This window comes from Eleginops maclovinus, chromosome 18 (assembly GCF_036324505.1).
Source record: "Eleginops maclovinus isolate JMC-PN-2008 ecotype Puerto Natales chromosome 18, JC_Emac_rtc_rv5, whole genome shotgun sequence".
Classification (NCBI taxonomy): domain Eukaryota; kingdom Metazoa; phylum Chordata; class Actinopteri; order Perciformes; family Eleginopidae; genus Eleginops; species Eleginops maclovinus.
This window is the reverse complement of record NC_086366.1, coordinates 15033783-15046661: the sequence shown is the minus strand read 5'-3', so window position 1 is coordinate 15046661 and position 12879 is coordinate 15033783. Positions and strand designations below refer to the sequence as shown.

General features: G+C 39.5%; 1 protein-coding gene across 1 annotated transcript; it reads left to right on the top strand.

The window, feature by feature from the left end:
* Nucleotides 1-352: 352 nt before the first annotated feature.
* On the top strand, nt 353-9772 carry LOC134880570 (probable G-protein coupled receptor 149). Its single transcript, XM_063907547.1, has 5 exons — nt 353-1324; nt 2362-2542; nt 2658-3148; nt 6695-6838; nt 7193-9772. Exons 1-5 carry the CDS (start codon nt 353-355, stop codon nt 7703-7705), a joined length of 2301 nt encoding a protein of 766 aa, XP_063763617.1. The 3' UTR covers nt 7706-9772.
* The last annotated feature ends 3107 nt before the right edge of the window (nt 9773-12879 follow it).

The window sequence follows — 12879 nt, the reverse complement described above, 5'->3', positions numbered from 1 at the left end:
AACCCCAAATATGAACCGTGAGAGGAAGCGATGATGACTACAGCGCGTAGATCGGCAGCTGGAAACGAGAGGTGCCCTGGTTGCTCGGTTTGAACCGTGAACACACATGCCTGCCAGTACCCGTAGGCTCAACATCCAAGGCACCGGAGAGCTTTGACTCGTACATTCACAGTTGGATTGGAGAGGGATATTGTCCAATATTTTTCTCTCTCATCTTCTCCAGTGAGTGATTTTGGTTTTGAGATGCAGTTCATGTTCTGCCCTCCTGTCAGCGCGGTAAACTTTACGGGATATGAGTCAAATTTAACTTACTAAAAGTGCAAAAGAAAGAGACAAGTTAATTCGCTAAAAAATGTCTACTACGTACCTACGTACCTCTCCAGCGCCCAACCAGAGCTACCTATCAACGGCTACCTACGAGAAGACAGACCCCTCGGAGATGAAGAGGCAAATTCGCCTTCTGCTTTTCGGCTTGTGCGTTATCATCGCTGCTTCTACCTTGGTCGGAGGTGTGTATTCGCTGCTCTCACTCCTCCGGTTGAGGAGAAAAAGCTCCCTGTGTCTTATCGTGGCTTCTATGTCAGTGGACGACCTCCTCAGTGTGGTCCCTCTCTCCTTGTTCATGCTCCTGCAGTGGGAGAGAGATGGAGGTGGATGGTCGGGCAGCCTGTGCACTTTATCTGGACTTCTGTACGTGTTCCAGGGTGTTTCTAGCAATATGAAGGCATGCCTAATAGTAGTTTACACTTTTTATGTCACCAAGAGATTTGGAGTGCTCCAATCTGTCCGCCGGCCACGAAGAATGATGTGGGCCATTGCCGGTGTGTGGGCGGTCAGCCTCGCCGTAAGTGTGTTACCTTTGTGCGGTTGGGGAAGCTTTTCGCTGGCCTCTCTCGGGTGTTTCCCAGAGAGCGATAGTTTTTACACCCTGGTGTTGTTCTCTTTATATTTTATGTGTTTTTGCGGCTTGTTATTTTTCTTTACCCCCCTCACCTATCAGCTGCTGTGCTCCAGGGAGCCCCAGAGGACTTTACTGTACCCCAGTTATTCGGAGATGGCGAGGGGTCTGGGTGGCTCTGCCCCCCTTTGTGACCTTCCTTCTTTTTCTCGGGACAGCCTAAACAAAAGTTTCGGGGCCTACAACGAGCTGAGCCCGAGTTCATGCGGGACGAAGATCGGGGACAAAGAAGACAGTGGTTTGTCCCCAGTGTCTGTCAGCGGGCAGAGGACAGCTGCTATCGGGGATACACCAGTGGTGTTTGCACAAAAGCGCTTCTCCATGATCCTTGCGGTTGTCCGAGTTATTTTATGGATGCCAATGATGGTAAGTAGCTTGATAAAACCAACATCATACATTTGGAGTATTTTCTTTTTTTTGGGAACATCAATGTATCAAAGGAGTAGCTGCCTACAGCTAAATAGCATTTAAAAGCAAGTTAGAAGTATTAACTCGCTTTTAAATGCTATGTAGCTGCCAAACAGTATAATGCCATACAAAATATTCCAAATTCAAGTGTAACAACCTCACCTGTAATGGAAAAAAAGACATTAAGCTATCCCTTCTTGTTGAAAACCCATTGCAAAACCTTTAATGTCCCTTTAAGAAACACTAAACTACAGTATTGCATTACATTAATTTACAGTTTTGAAAGCATTTAGACATCTTACCATGGTTTGTGGTCTCATAACGAATGTTAAACTGCGACATTTAAAAAACAAGACTTTTTTTGTTGCAGCCAATCTCCCATTAAATAAGCATCCCTTAAAGGCCTTGAGAAAAAGATTTGCCAAGTTTTAGTCAACACTTATTGGGTTGCATTTTGTAATACCTTACAAGAGCTTTTGTTCTTGCGAAAACAAAAACCTGATTTTATGTAACAAAATCTGCAGTGGAGCCAGCAGACAATGATGGGCAAATCGATTTGGCAACATGCAACACTGAAAAATGAGCAAAAGCCAAAGATTTGATTTACACAGAAGCTGTCATAATGTTTCTGATCAGAATAAAAACCTGTAAATGCAACAGGTTTTATTGGTGTCGTTGAAATTTAAAGTTTAGTTTGTTTGGTTTTCTTAGAAACAAACATGTCTTGCCAAAGATTATTTGTCTCTTGGTATCTTTTTTATGCCTCTGTTTGTAGTTACAGATCTATCATTAAAAAAAAAAAAATATTCGGTCTTTTTTTTGTGTGTGTATTTTATATTTAGTAAAGTCATACACAGTTCAATGGGATGCCTCTCAAGAAAATGAAAAACAAAAAGCCCATTTCCATCCATGTGTCGCCCTCCCAATATATTCCTCATGCATATTGAATTACGGGCTGCTCAGTGCATTTATCTTCTCTTTCCCTTCATTCACAGACTTTGGTGCTTGTGCGCCACGCAGTAAATTCACGCAGCTCTTCCCTGGAGACTCTGAGCTTCTTTCTTACTCTGCTTGCCCCTGTGGTCACTCCATTATTCGTGCTGTCTGAGCGCTGGATCCACATGCCATGTGGGTGCTTCATTAACTGCAAACAGGATCAAAAGCAGGAACCCTCAGGTAAAAAAAATGTTTTATTACTACATAATAAACCATTTCTTTCCCATTTTGCTACCATTTAAAGGAAAGGGAATTAAAGTTATTACACAATTATCCTCAATTTCTTTTTTCACAGTGATGAAAAGAAGATTTGAGTTCAACCTTTCCTTCCGACAAGGCTATGGAGTCTACAGGTTGTCACATGCCACTATGCCTCGTAACAGTCCACCTCTTGAGAAGCCTGACTTTCACAGCTTTTTTAACTCTGACTTCCCTAATACCCGCCTTGAGACACTAGAAAGCGGCGGGCTCCTCAGCCTCGGGCCTGATTTTGATTTCAGCACCACATTCCCTGTGGACAGCTCCTCTCAAGCAGACCTTCCATTGAGAGCGGTGGCCGGAGGAGGAGCGGCGCTGACTGATTGTCTTTCACTTCCTCATGAAAACCACGGAGATGATGACGACCGCTGTGTCCCTTCGCATCACAAGGAGCAGGATCACAATCTCACTGATACGTCATCTGTATTCGAGGGCCCAGAGAGGAGGCTGTCGCATGAGGAGTGTCGGAAAATCGAGCTGACAGACTGGGAGTGGTGCAGGAGTAAATCAGAGAGAACACCAAGACAGGTACTCCTCTGTCTTCAGTTTATTAATCTGATGTTGAACCATTAAATTAAGTCATTTGTATCTGTCATTCTGTGGTTTATGGCTGCCAATGATTGCTTTTCCAACCTCACTCTTGATTGTTTCCCTAAACTAGTCAAACAACAGATGCATTAGCAGTCAACATGTGGTGATGATCTCTAGAGATTATCGTTTAGGTGTGATTAGCATCTAAGGACCATAATGGTTGGATTCAATCTAACCGTCTGTGTTTACATTTTGTTTATGATGCAGTCTTACTGCAGTTCTACATACTGAGAAACAGACACAAGGCTATGGGATGTATTCTTTACATGACGAGGCTTTAGAGAATAGCGTTTTTATCTGTTTTACTTTTTTGTATTGGTCTGTAGCTCAGTGAGGTTGTTTTTTTCCCGCATCTGTGAATATGCCTCTTTATAATCAAGCTGACAGACTGGGAGCTAGGCATGTGATTTAGATAAAATGTTAAAAATCCCCTCTCCCTTAGTCTCTCTTCTCTCTGCACAGATCTTGTTTGTGCTAAGCATCGATGGATTCCAACTAATAGACCAATTGATCAAGATACTATCAGCAGCATACCACTTAGTAACAAATGCCAGGCTGTCTATCAAAACAATATATCCATTCATTGCTTTCACTCTAAAATACAAACAACTCTCAAGGCACAGTTTAGTTCATTAAATGAGTCTTGTGGGTTTTCTTTTTTTTCGTAGGCAGTGTTTACTTTTTCAAAATCAGTATTAATGAGATTTATCAACTTAAGATTAGCTCCCTTATGTGTGTTGGTGAATGTTTTTGTGCAAAGCTGTAATGTAGTATGAAGTCAAATGAAAAAGAAAAACTAAAACATGAAGCCAACACTTGCTGTATATCCATATACTGTATCTATAGAGCAGAGTTGCTTGTTTAGCCAACACAGTGCTCATAACAGGCATTATTTTCTTAGTCACTGAATAGATACACTATCAAGTAGAAGTCTATTAACACTAAATGTAAACCATCAACAGCTCAAGACACTTTGCTACAGGCACAAAACAATCTCTCTCCACTATTGTATTTGACACCCTGTGTTCTTGTGATACCATATGCTTATTTATGTCCTTGAGTTTCTGGACCTAATTAAATCGTTGAATAAGGTCAAAATAGTAAAGCCTTAATTATTTACCCTTTAAGACCTACAGGATTGCCAGCTCACCTGGCTGGCTTTACTTTCTTTAACAAGCTGTAGCAGGTTTTGGAGGCTAAATAATGCTAAACAAGTTAGGATATATTTTGCTGAGGGAAACATTGGCATGGCTTTATTCACAGGGGTCCCTTGACTTCTCCCCTTAAGGTATCTGAATGAAATAGGTTATATGTGTACCCATGAGTCTCCCCTTTATAAACATTACCACTTTATGCTATCACCATGCAGTTTAAAGATAAAATCCTGCTGTTTTTTTGGTCAAACTTTATAAATGTCTCTCTTCCTCTCTGTCTCTTTTTTACTTACAATTCTTTAAATGTTTTGGATTAAAATCACCAGAGGTTGGAAAATGCTAATTTACAAGTACAGTATACAGACAAACAGCATATACAAGAAATAATTTTAATTGCTAAAAGCTGCACTGATCTAGCAAACACTCCCTTTCCAAACACAGTCACGAAAGACAAAGTTTGTGATTCAAATCGCTTTCTGCCTAGGTTTAGTTCCTTGTTAGCAGGATAGATGTCATTACCCAGCGGCTGTTCTCCTTACTGTCAGCCCTTCTGGCCTTCAGTATCCTAAGGGAGAGGTGGAATTAAAGCTTAAAGACATATTTACCCTCTCTGTGACTTTAAGCTCTCTCCTTGAAAACAAAGGGCTTGGGGCGCACTCAAAAGCCCACTCCCAGAGGAAAAACAAGATCTAATGTGCAATCATGCAGGGAACTGAAACCTGTTTACTTTGAGAACACATCCCAATCTGTAAATAAGTGTTGTTCTCTCTAATAGGTTGCAAAGTGGATAATGAGAAAAACTATTGGATCGGAACGGACTGGAAGTAGAAAGATAACGCAACATAAATCAATAACATGTCAGGATCTGCAGGCATCATTAACAAATATTGAACATTACCTAACATTAAAAGCAGTGATTTGAACTCAATGCTAAACTTTAGCATGCTAAAATGTTCCTAATCTAATCTAATCAATGTTCCACAATGCTATCACACATATGTTTTGCAGATATGTTTACTATGTTTATCATCTTTATTGTGTTGGGTTTGCCTATTAGTTGTTTGAATTGTTTCTGAGAGGGAATTGGACTTGATAGTTATATCATCATAGTGGCATTAACTGAAAAGTCATAAAAAGGTCATTCATTTGTTTGCAGACGTTTATGAATGTTAATTGTATGACAATCAATTCAAAAGTTTTAGAGATAATCCTGCCACGTGGATGTGCCAGCTGGTCATCGTTGCCATCTATGCATAATGTAAATATTTGCCCTCATGTATTAAGATTACATTTAGAAATATAATTACAAAATTAGAGAATGGCCACATTGCATGTCATAAAAACAAGTAGGCCTTAATTGTGTCAATATACCCAGAGCACACATACACACACGCCCATGAATACATTTCCAACCTTTTTGGCGTTTGAACATTGTTTATTTAGTTGACAATGTGTTTTCAGCTTAACATTGTAGTCTTTCTCTCTCCCTCCATGTCTCTCTCATTGCACAATGATGCAAAAGAAATTGACAGGAAAACAGACAGAGTCAGGGAGGAAAAGAGATTGACATCCTTTTTGTTTCTGCTGTGCGTCATAATCACAATCAGATCATTACATTGAACTAATCTAAATAATTTAGTGGGCTTAATGAGACCTGCCAGTCTCCCCACTGTGGCAGCATACTTCTTCTTCCCCCTGCCAGCAAGATGAATTTACTCAAATAATCATGGTGACAGAGGCTCACTTATATATATATATATATATATATATATATATATATATATATAGTGAAATAATCTCTATGAAAACAATATGAAAATATAACTAGAAAACCTGAAATGTTATTTGAAATGAGAATGATGTGCCCTATAGTTAAAAAATAAATCCTCAATGATAAGAAACCCAGAGGAAATTTGATTATGCTTTATACACCAACATGGTGTTATTAAAATTCAATTAGTTAGTATAACATTTCTGATAATCGCTAAAAAGCTCATGAATCGTATACAGCTTTCTGATGTGAGCCTAAAAAATCTTTATTCTACGTTATTCTTTTGTAACCAAGCAGTAATGACAAGGCTAACCATAATTAGGTTAGGTTGATCAACACATAAATCTCCCTGCCATTGGCATCAAGGACACGATCAAATCTCAATTAGTTTGAACAAAGGCAAAAATTATTCTTTGTTCTTCTTGTCAATTACATGATAAGCAGCCACGATGCAAAATAGTATTCTCAAGTACCGGGACCAAGTTAACGCATAAATAAAAATGTTGTGCTGGATATTCACTCAACTTTACTTTGCTTTTCCATTTTGATTTTATGCAGCGGTCATCAGGTGGTCTATCAATACCCCTGTGTGCCTTTCAGGGCACTGTATCTCTGCAAGCACCCACTGGGAAGACCCTCTCTCTTTCAACCTATGAAGTCAGCAGTGACGGACTCAAAATCTTCCCCGACAATGCCAGGAAGGTAATAACCCTCAAAATGGTCAAAATCTATTAATATGTATACAAATACAATATGTGTATTGCTTTCTTGCTGTCAGATAAAAGGATTGATATCACTCTTATGTCAGTGCAAGTACAGTAGTTGTATATATCTGACGCTCAGATTTTTTTTTTTTTTTAATAAGTGTAATTCCCCAAATGCCAAACTATTCCTACAACAATTGTCTACTATTTTAACAATTACTGTCACAAACAACTAGTTCACATAGGTTTTTTTTAATGTCCCATTGGTATCTGGAAAAAAAATATGTAAGCAAAAGCATGAACTGCATTGTGACCCCATGCTTTTTATAAATAACTTTTGCTTGCGTCAAAGGTGGAGGTGTATCGCTCCAAATCAGTTGGCCACGAGCCCAGTGCAGACGACTCATCATCAGGAGGCAAGGCTGGAGACGTGAATGTCAGCAGTGTAGGAATGGGCATGGAGATCGGACTGGGGATGGGCATCGGATCTGGTGTGGGGGACACCAACGTGAAGATCCACCTTGAGGTGCTAGAGATTTGTGACAATGAGGAGGCCATGGACAGTGTCTCCATCATCTCCAACATCAGCCAGTCCTCTACCCACACCCGCTCGCCGTCACTGCGCTACTCACGAAGGGAGAACCGCTTTGTGTCTTGCGACCTTGGTGAGACGGCTTCTTACTCTCTGCTCATTCCCAGCAGTGGGAACCCGGAGGCAGAAACCATCAATATCAACATACCTGACACTGTAGAGGCTCACCGGCAGAACAGCCGGCGGCAGACACAGGAGTGCTCAGGGTACCATGAGGAGATACAGCTGCTCAATGAGGCCTACAGGAAGCAAGATGGGGAGAGGGAAGAGTGACGGAGATATCCAGGATAACAAGAAGCATCTCCTAGGAGCAGGTTGAAAGAGCACCTCTGACAGCAAAAAAATGAAAGACTAATTTCCTTATCATTCCACATTTATGTCATTATATATAAACCTGAGAGGTGACAAAGATAGACTTTATCCGTTTTTCTCATAAAATGTGCATATTGTCAGGAGTTTCCCTTTCACACATGTAACACTCAACAGGAGATTATCCATATCAGGACTGTGTCACTGAAAGAAGTACGTTGGCCTGGGTAGAGTGTGCAGGAGGCCAGAGAAATAACAGACAGATTACACCTCGTTCAAAAAGATGATTTGTAATTTGTCGCAATTTGTCAGAAACTTCCTGCAACACAGAGCTCCCTGAATCTCCTTGTATTTCCAGTTCCTCCAATTTAAAGCCAGCCACGAAAAGAAACACTCCGCCTTGCTGTCCGTGAATGGTACAATGAGCAGCTCTAATAACACATGGACTCAAAGCAGACAATACACAGGGTCTGCTCTTGGGAGCTGGCAGGTTAAAGTCTGTGTAATGTGTGATCCAAGCAATTTGGCTTTTGTATTCTCACATACAGCTCCTCTGGGTAGGGTCTAGATAATTTCAGGGTTGCAGCGCATGTGTGAAAGGGACTTTAGCTAAAGGCTTGTATTACAGTCAGCTTGCTTATTCTTGTACTTTAGCTTTAGATAACATCACAAGAGCTAATGCATCACCTGTCTGTAGAGTAAATAAAAACAGATAATTCTTCAAAGGAAGATTAAAAAAAATAAGGTAGGAGATATCAACAGTGTTTCAGCAGAGCATTTCTTGTTTCACCATATAGCAGCCTGCATCTCACCTAAAATGGATACAGGAAGAGAGAAATTCAATTCAGACGAGAAAAAGGCGGTGCCACGGTCTAGTAACAAGTCTGATATGAAGCCACTCTTGCAGGTGACGTCATTGGTGATTCAGCCATGAGGGGAAGGGTCACCTGACCCATGTGTCTGACTCATCTCAGTGTGTGTTGTTGTGCATTGTTGTGTGTAAGAAGTAGCCTTGCCCATAACAATGAGGCTGTTAGAATATGGTTTGGGATGTCATCTAAAAGTATCCACATGTTTTTTTCTTACAAATGTTTTTATTCTGCATCATTTGATCTGATCTATGGTGTGTTTTCCTTTGAGTCCAAGTGAATGTCCATGCATTTAGAAAAATAATGCTGCTAATGTTGCTACTATCAAATGGGAGGGACTACTATACCTCTTAAGTTGAAAAAGTATAGTACAGGCCAAGTATTTGAGTGAAAATGCAAGTGATTATTGGAGAAGCGGCCAAGAGGATACTCATGCAGTTTTTTGCCTAATGCACGTTTGGTGAGATTTAAATGTGTCACAGTGTGTATTTTCTTACTACAGTAGGCACTAGGCAGCATATGAATGTATAATTTGAGAGCCACTTTGGGGACAATTTCCCTACAACTGCTCGGTTCACTGCCTATCCAATCAGTGAGAAAACATGGTCTATACATTTCTACATGCATACATTCTGGACTAAAAGACAATTTCTATATATATTATATATTTCAGTACTGTTTTTGGTAACCTTGAATTTAAACATCACAAGCATAAACAGTTTAATGTTAATCCACAGCTTTAATATCAGTATATCCATTACTTAAAGGCACATTTACATGTACAGGTGTGTAAGCAGTAACATGGTACACAAGTATTTCACTGAAAAGTACATATTTATTTTATTCTGTTTTCATTTATATGTAAGCCGTTTGGTTGCTTGCCTTTTGAAACATTGGCACTTTGTGCTTCATTTGTAGGCTTTTGAACTGTCCTTTTGCAAATCCACTTCATCAGCTGCAGCATTTCCAGCCTCCTGAAGAATGTTTTCATTAAAGATTCATACCAGAAAATTGCCTTCAACTGGATTGCAATGCATTTCTATTTTGAGCGCTAGCCGGCAAAATGTAGAAAGAAAATAACGTACGAATCATAATGAAAGTAAAGTTGTATTTAATGTCAACAATTTGAGCTGTTAATGGTAGCTTCATCTCCACAGCCTAACCAAGAGGAAATCATGTTATCATCTTCTTATCCTCACTTTTAAACAGGACAACAGTTCAGCTTCTGGTCAAGCATTCCCATAAATCCTTGTGATCAATAAACTGCTGTTTGCTTTGTTTGTGAGAAATTGGAAGTTGAACATTAGCTGTCCAATTGCATGTCTACCGAGTCTTGTCGACCGTCTCACTGATATAGAACAGACAAACTACTCAACGGTATTCTTAAGGACTTACTAAAAGGACACAGTGCAGTAATGAACTACTTAAAAGAGACTGACCTAGATACGTACTGTTGCTGCCATCATTGGTTGTTTTGCCCCTGGGATGACTAATACACAGATTTTTTTGATTTTTTTATTCCCTTTTGTGTTAGAGAATTTGCTGACAAAATGAGCAGTAAAGACATTTAGGAGGGTTGAAATGATATATTGTCTTTGTGCCGGTATTTGGTAATGGGCCTTTCTGAAATGAAAATTAAAGGGAGACAACCATAAAGCAAATAGTAGCAAATCAGGTGAAAAAACAGCATATGGTAGCAAACTAAAAAGTAAATAATATTATAAAAAACTTCACGCCCTGGCCAGAAGCCAGTCCCAATGTTTTACCATGTCTCTCTGATCCAAGAACTTACACCTCCCACTCACAACCTCTGATTGTGCTGAAGCAAGAAGGTGGAGGTAAGCCTGCCTTGGAATGTAACATAAGACCTCTACTTCAACACATGCAGGCCTATGCCAGGAGAAGAGAAAACACAACTTGTCAAAATATGATCTTCATATTGGTTAAATAATTTATTATGGTCAGATACCATGTGTTTGCAACAGCCCTGAGGGTATATGAAAACAAGGTGTGCAGGAGAACCGTGCATCCTCGGAGTCGGCTAGCATGTGAAAGAGTCCTTTATTCACTCACAGCTTCATGTTTTCACAAGCTCACTACTACTCAAAAGGTTTCCTCATATTTCTCCACCTCCTCACATATCACTGTTATATTCCTAGCTCATACTTTTTTCCTGAATTGCTTACACTCTGAATCCAGTACATTTTCAATTATTTAACTGCTGCCAGCAGTTGACACATTGATTGTGCTAACATATTTAAAAAATAATGACAGTAAAACATATCAGCATCATTTATAATAGAAATATACGTTTAGCTGAAAAATAAAGAATATTTATTAAAAACCAAAACAGATAAGGGTTAATGTTAGACCGCTGTTGAAAGAAACACTTATTACAAAGGCTTATCTGTCACACAATGTGACAATTTAATCCAGAAAATGTATTTTTTCACTGAAACTGTGCAGTTGTCTGTAGCTGCATTTCTTTAATCACAAAATGGTTGATAACACTATGCATGTGGAGACGCTGAAGACCTTTTCATTTCACATCCTTGATAATGACAGAACAGGGGAGTGTGTGAAGAGAAGTACATTTAAAAGTGGTGCTGCATGATATTTCATGACAGCAACACTGAGCATGAGGGTGCGATAAAGCCACCAGAAATGACACTTACCTTTAATTCCTCTTTTCTCTGCAATCATGGAACTAATTGGATGTATATTGCTTTTATAAAAAGCAAAACATTAAACACATAATTATAAACACATCTTTCTTACCAATTTCATATTTGAGCAAGATTTTTCTACCAATTAGATATGCTCCTGGTGTGGGGATTCATAAACAAACAAGGTTAGTGAAGGGTGAAGTGTAAAGGAAATGGAAAAAACAAAAAACATTATATAGCCATGTTTGTTTTCAGACTTATGACTTCAGACACATGATGATTTAAGATCAAGCTTCACATGCCAAGTCATGTAGTGTCAAGGTAATAATAAATTGCTAGAGAAAATTTGTGTTTTAATCATTTGTAGCATAATTAGTCCAGTGGAAAGCTGCAAATGTTTTTCAAACATATATGCTTAGAAATCTGCAGGTAGATGATACTTACCAGAAAAGAGCAGAGCCAGGACCCTAGGTGAGCAGTCATTGTAGATCTTTTTCAATTCATGGTAACCTTTAAGGCCCGGATAAAGTCTTCCCTGATGTTTCGTTAGCCTGGGAGCAGCATGAGCTGATTACAGCAGTTAGCTGTTTTTAGAGCATCAATATTATTTTTCTTCAATCTGTGCTTATTCAGGGTCTCAAAATGCATATATGACTACCTCACTTTTGCTATGAGGAAGATTAGGTTCTTTGGGTAAACAGAAAATCAGGGGTTATGGTTTAGTGACTGAATAAACAAAGGTTTCTTTTCCCAGTTAGATGATGCATGTATAAACAGTACTCAGACAGGGATTACAATGCAGTGAAATAATACTTTAAATTTTTTTTATTTTTTTTAAAGCACCTGTTAAACAAGCCTGATAGAAGATCTAATGAGGGGTAAATAAAATAGCAGAAGACAGTTTACTGACCAATGACTTAAAATGCAGGAGATTACCAACATTTTTTAAATCAAGCATATGAGGAGACACAAATACAGACAACACCAATGTAGGTGTGGTGTGTTTAATTGTAGCCTATATTAAACTAAGGGAGGTTTTAAAAAAGGGGATACATGACAGACAACGCCACCTGGGGACTTGCACCCCAGGAATAGACACAAGGAGAGAAAGTAACCAGGACACAGGTTTGATAACTGAGGAGCAGGGACGCATTTCAAAATAGTCATTTTTGCTAAATGTAATCAAAAGAAAAGGAAACCTTGCTGTAAGAAAAGAATGAATCCGTTTAAAATGATTTTTATAGAATGCATTTAAAATCTTTATCTAAAATGTAACATAAAGCTAGAAGTAAAATGCAAAACAAGCTAAACTAATCAAAAGTAAGCAAACAAACCGCAATAAGCAAAACTGTCCAGCAGCGGCTCAGTCAGTAGGGGCTTGGACTGGGAATCGTAGGGTCGCCGGTTCAAGTCCCCGAACAGACTTGAAAAAACATGGAAGGTGGACTGCTGCTTGGAGAGGTCCCAGTTCACCTCCTAGGCCCTGCTGTGGTGCCCTTGAGCAAGGCACCGGACACCTCCAATCCCCCCTCCCCATTGCTCCCCGGGCGCTGCACAATAGCTGCCCACTGCTCCTAGTACTAGGATGGGTTAAATGCAGAGG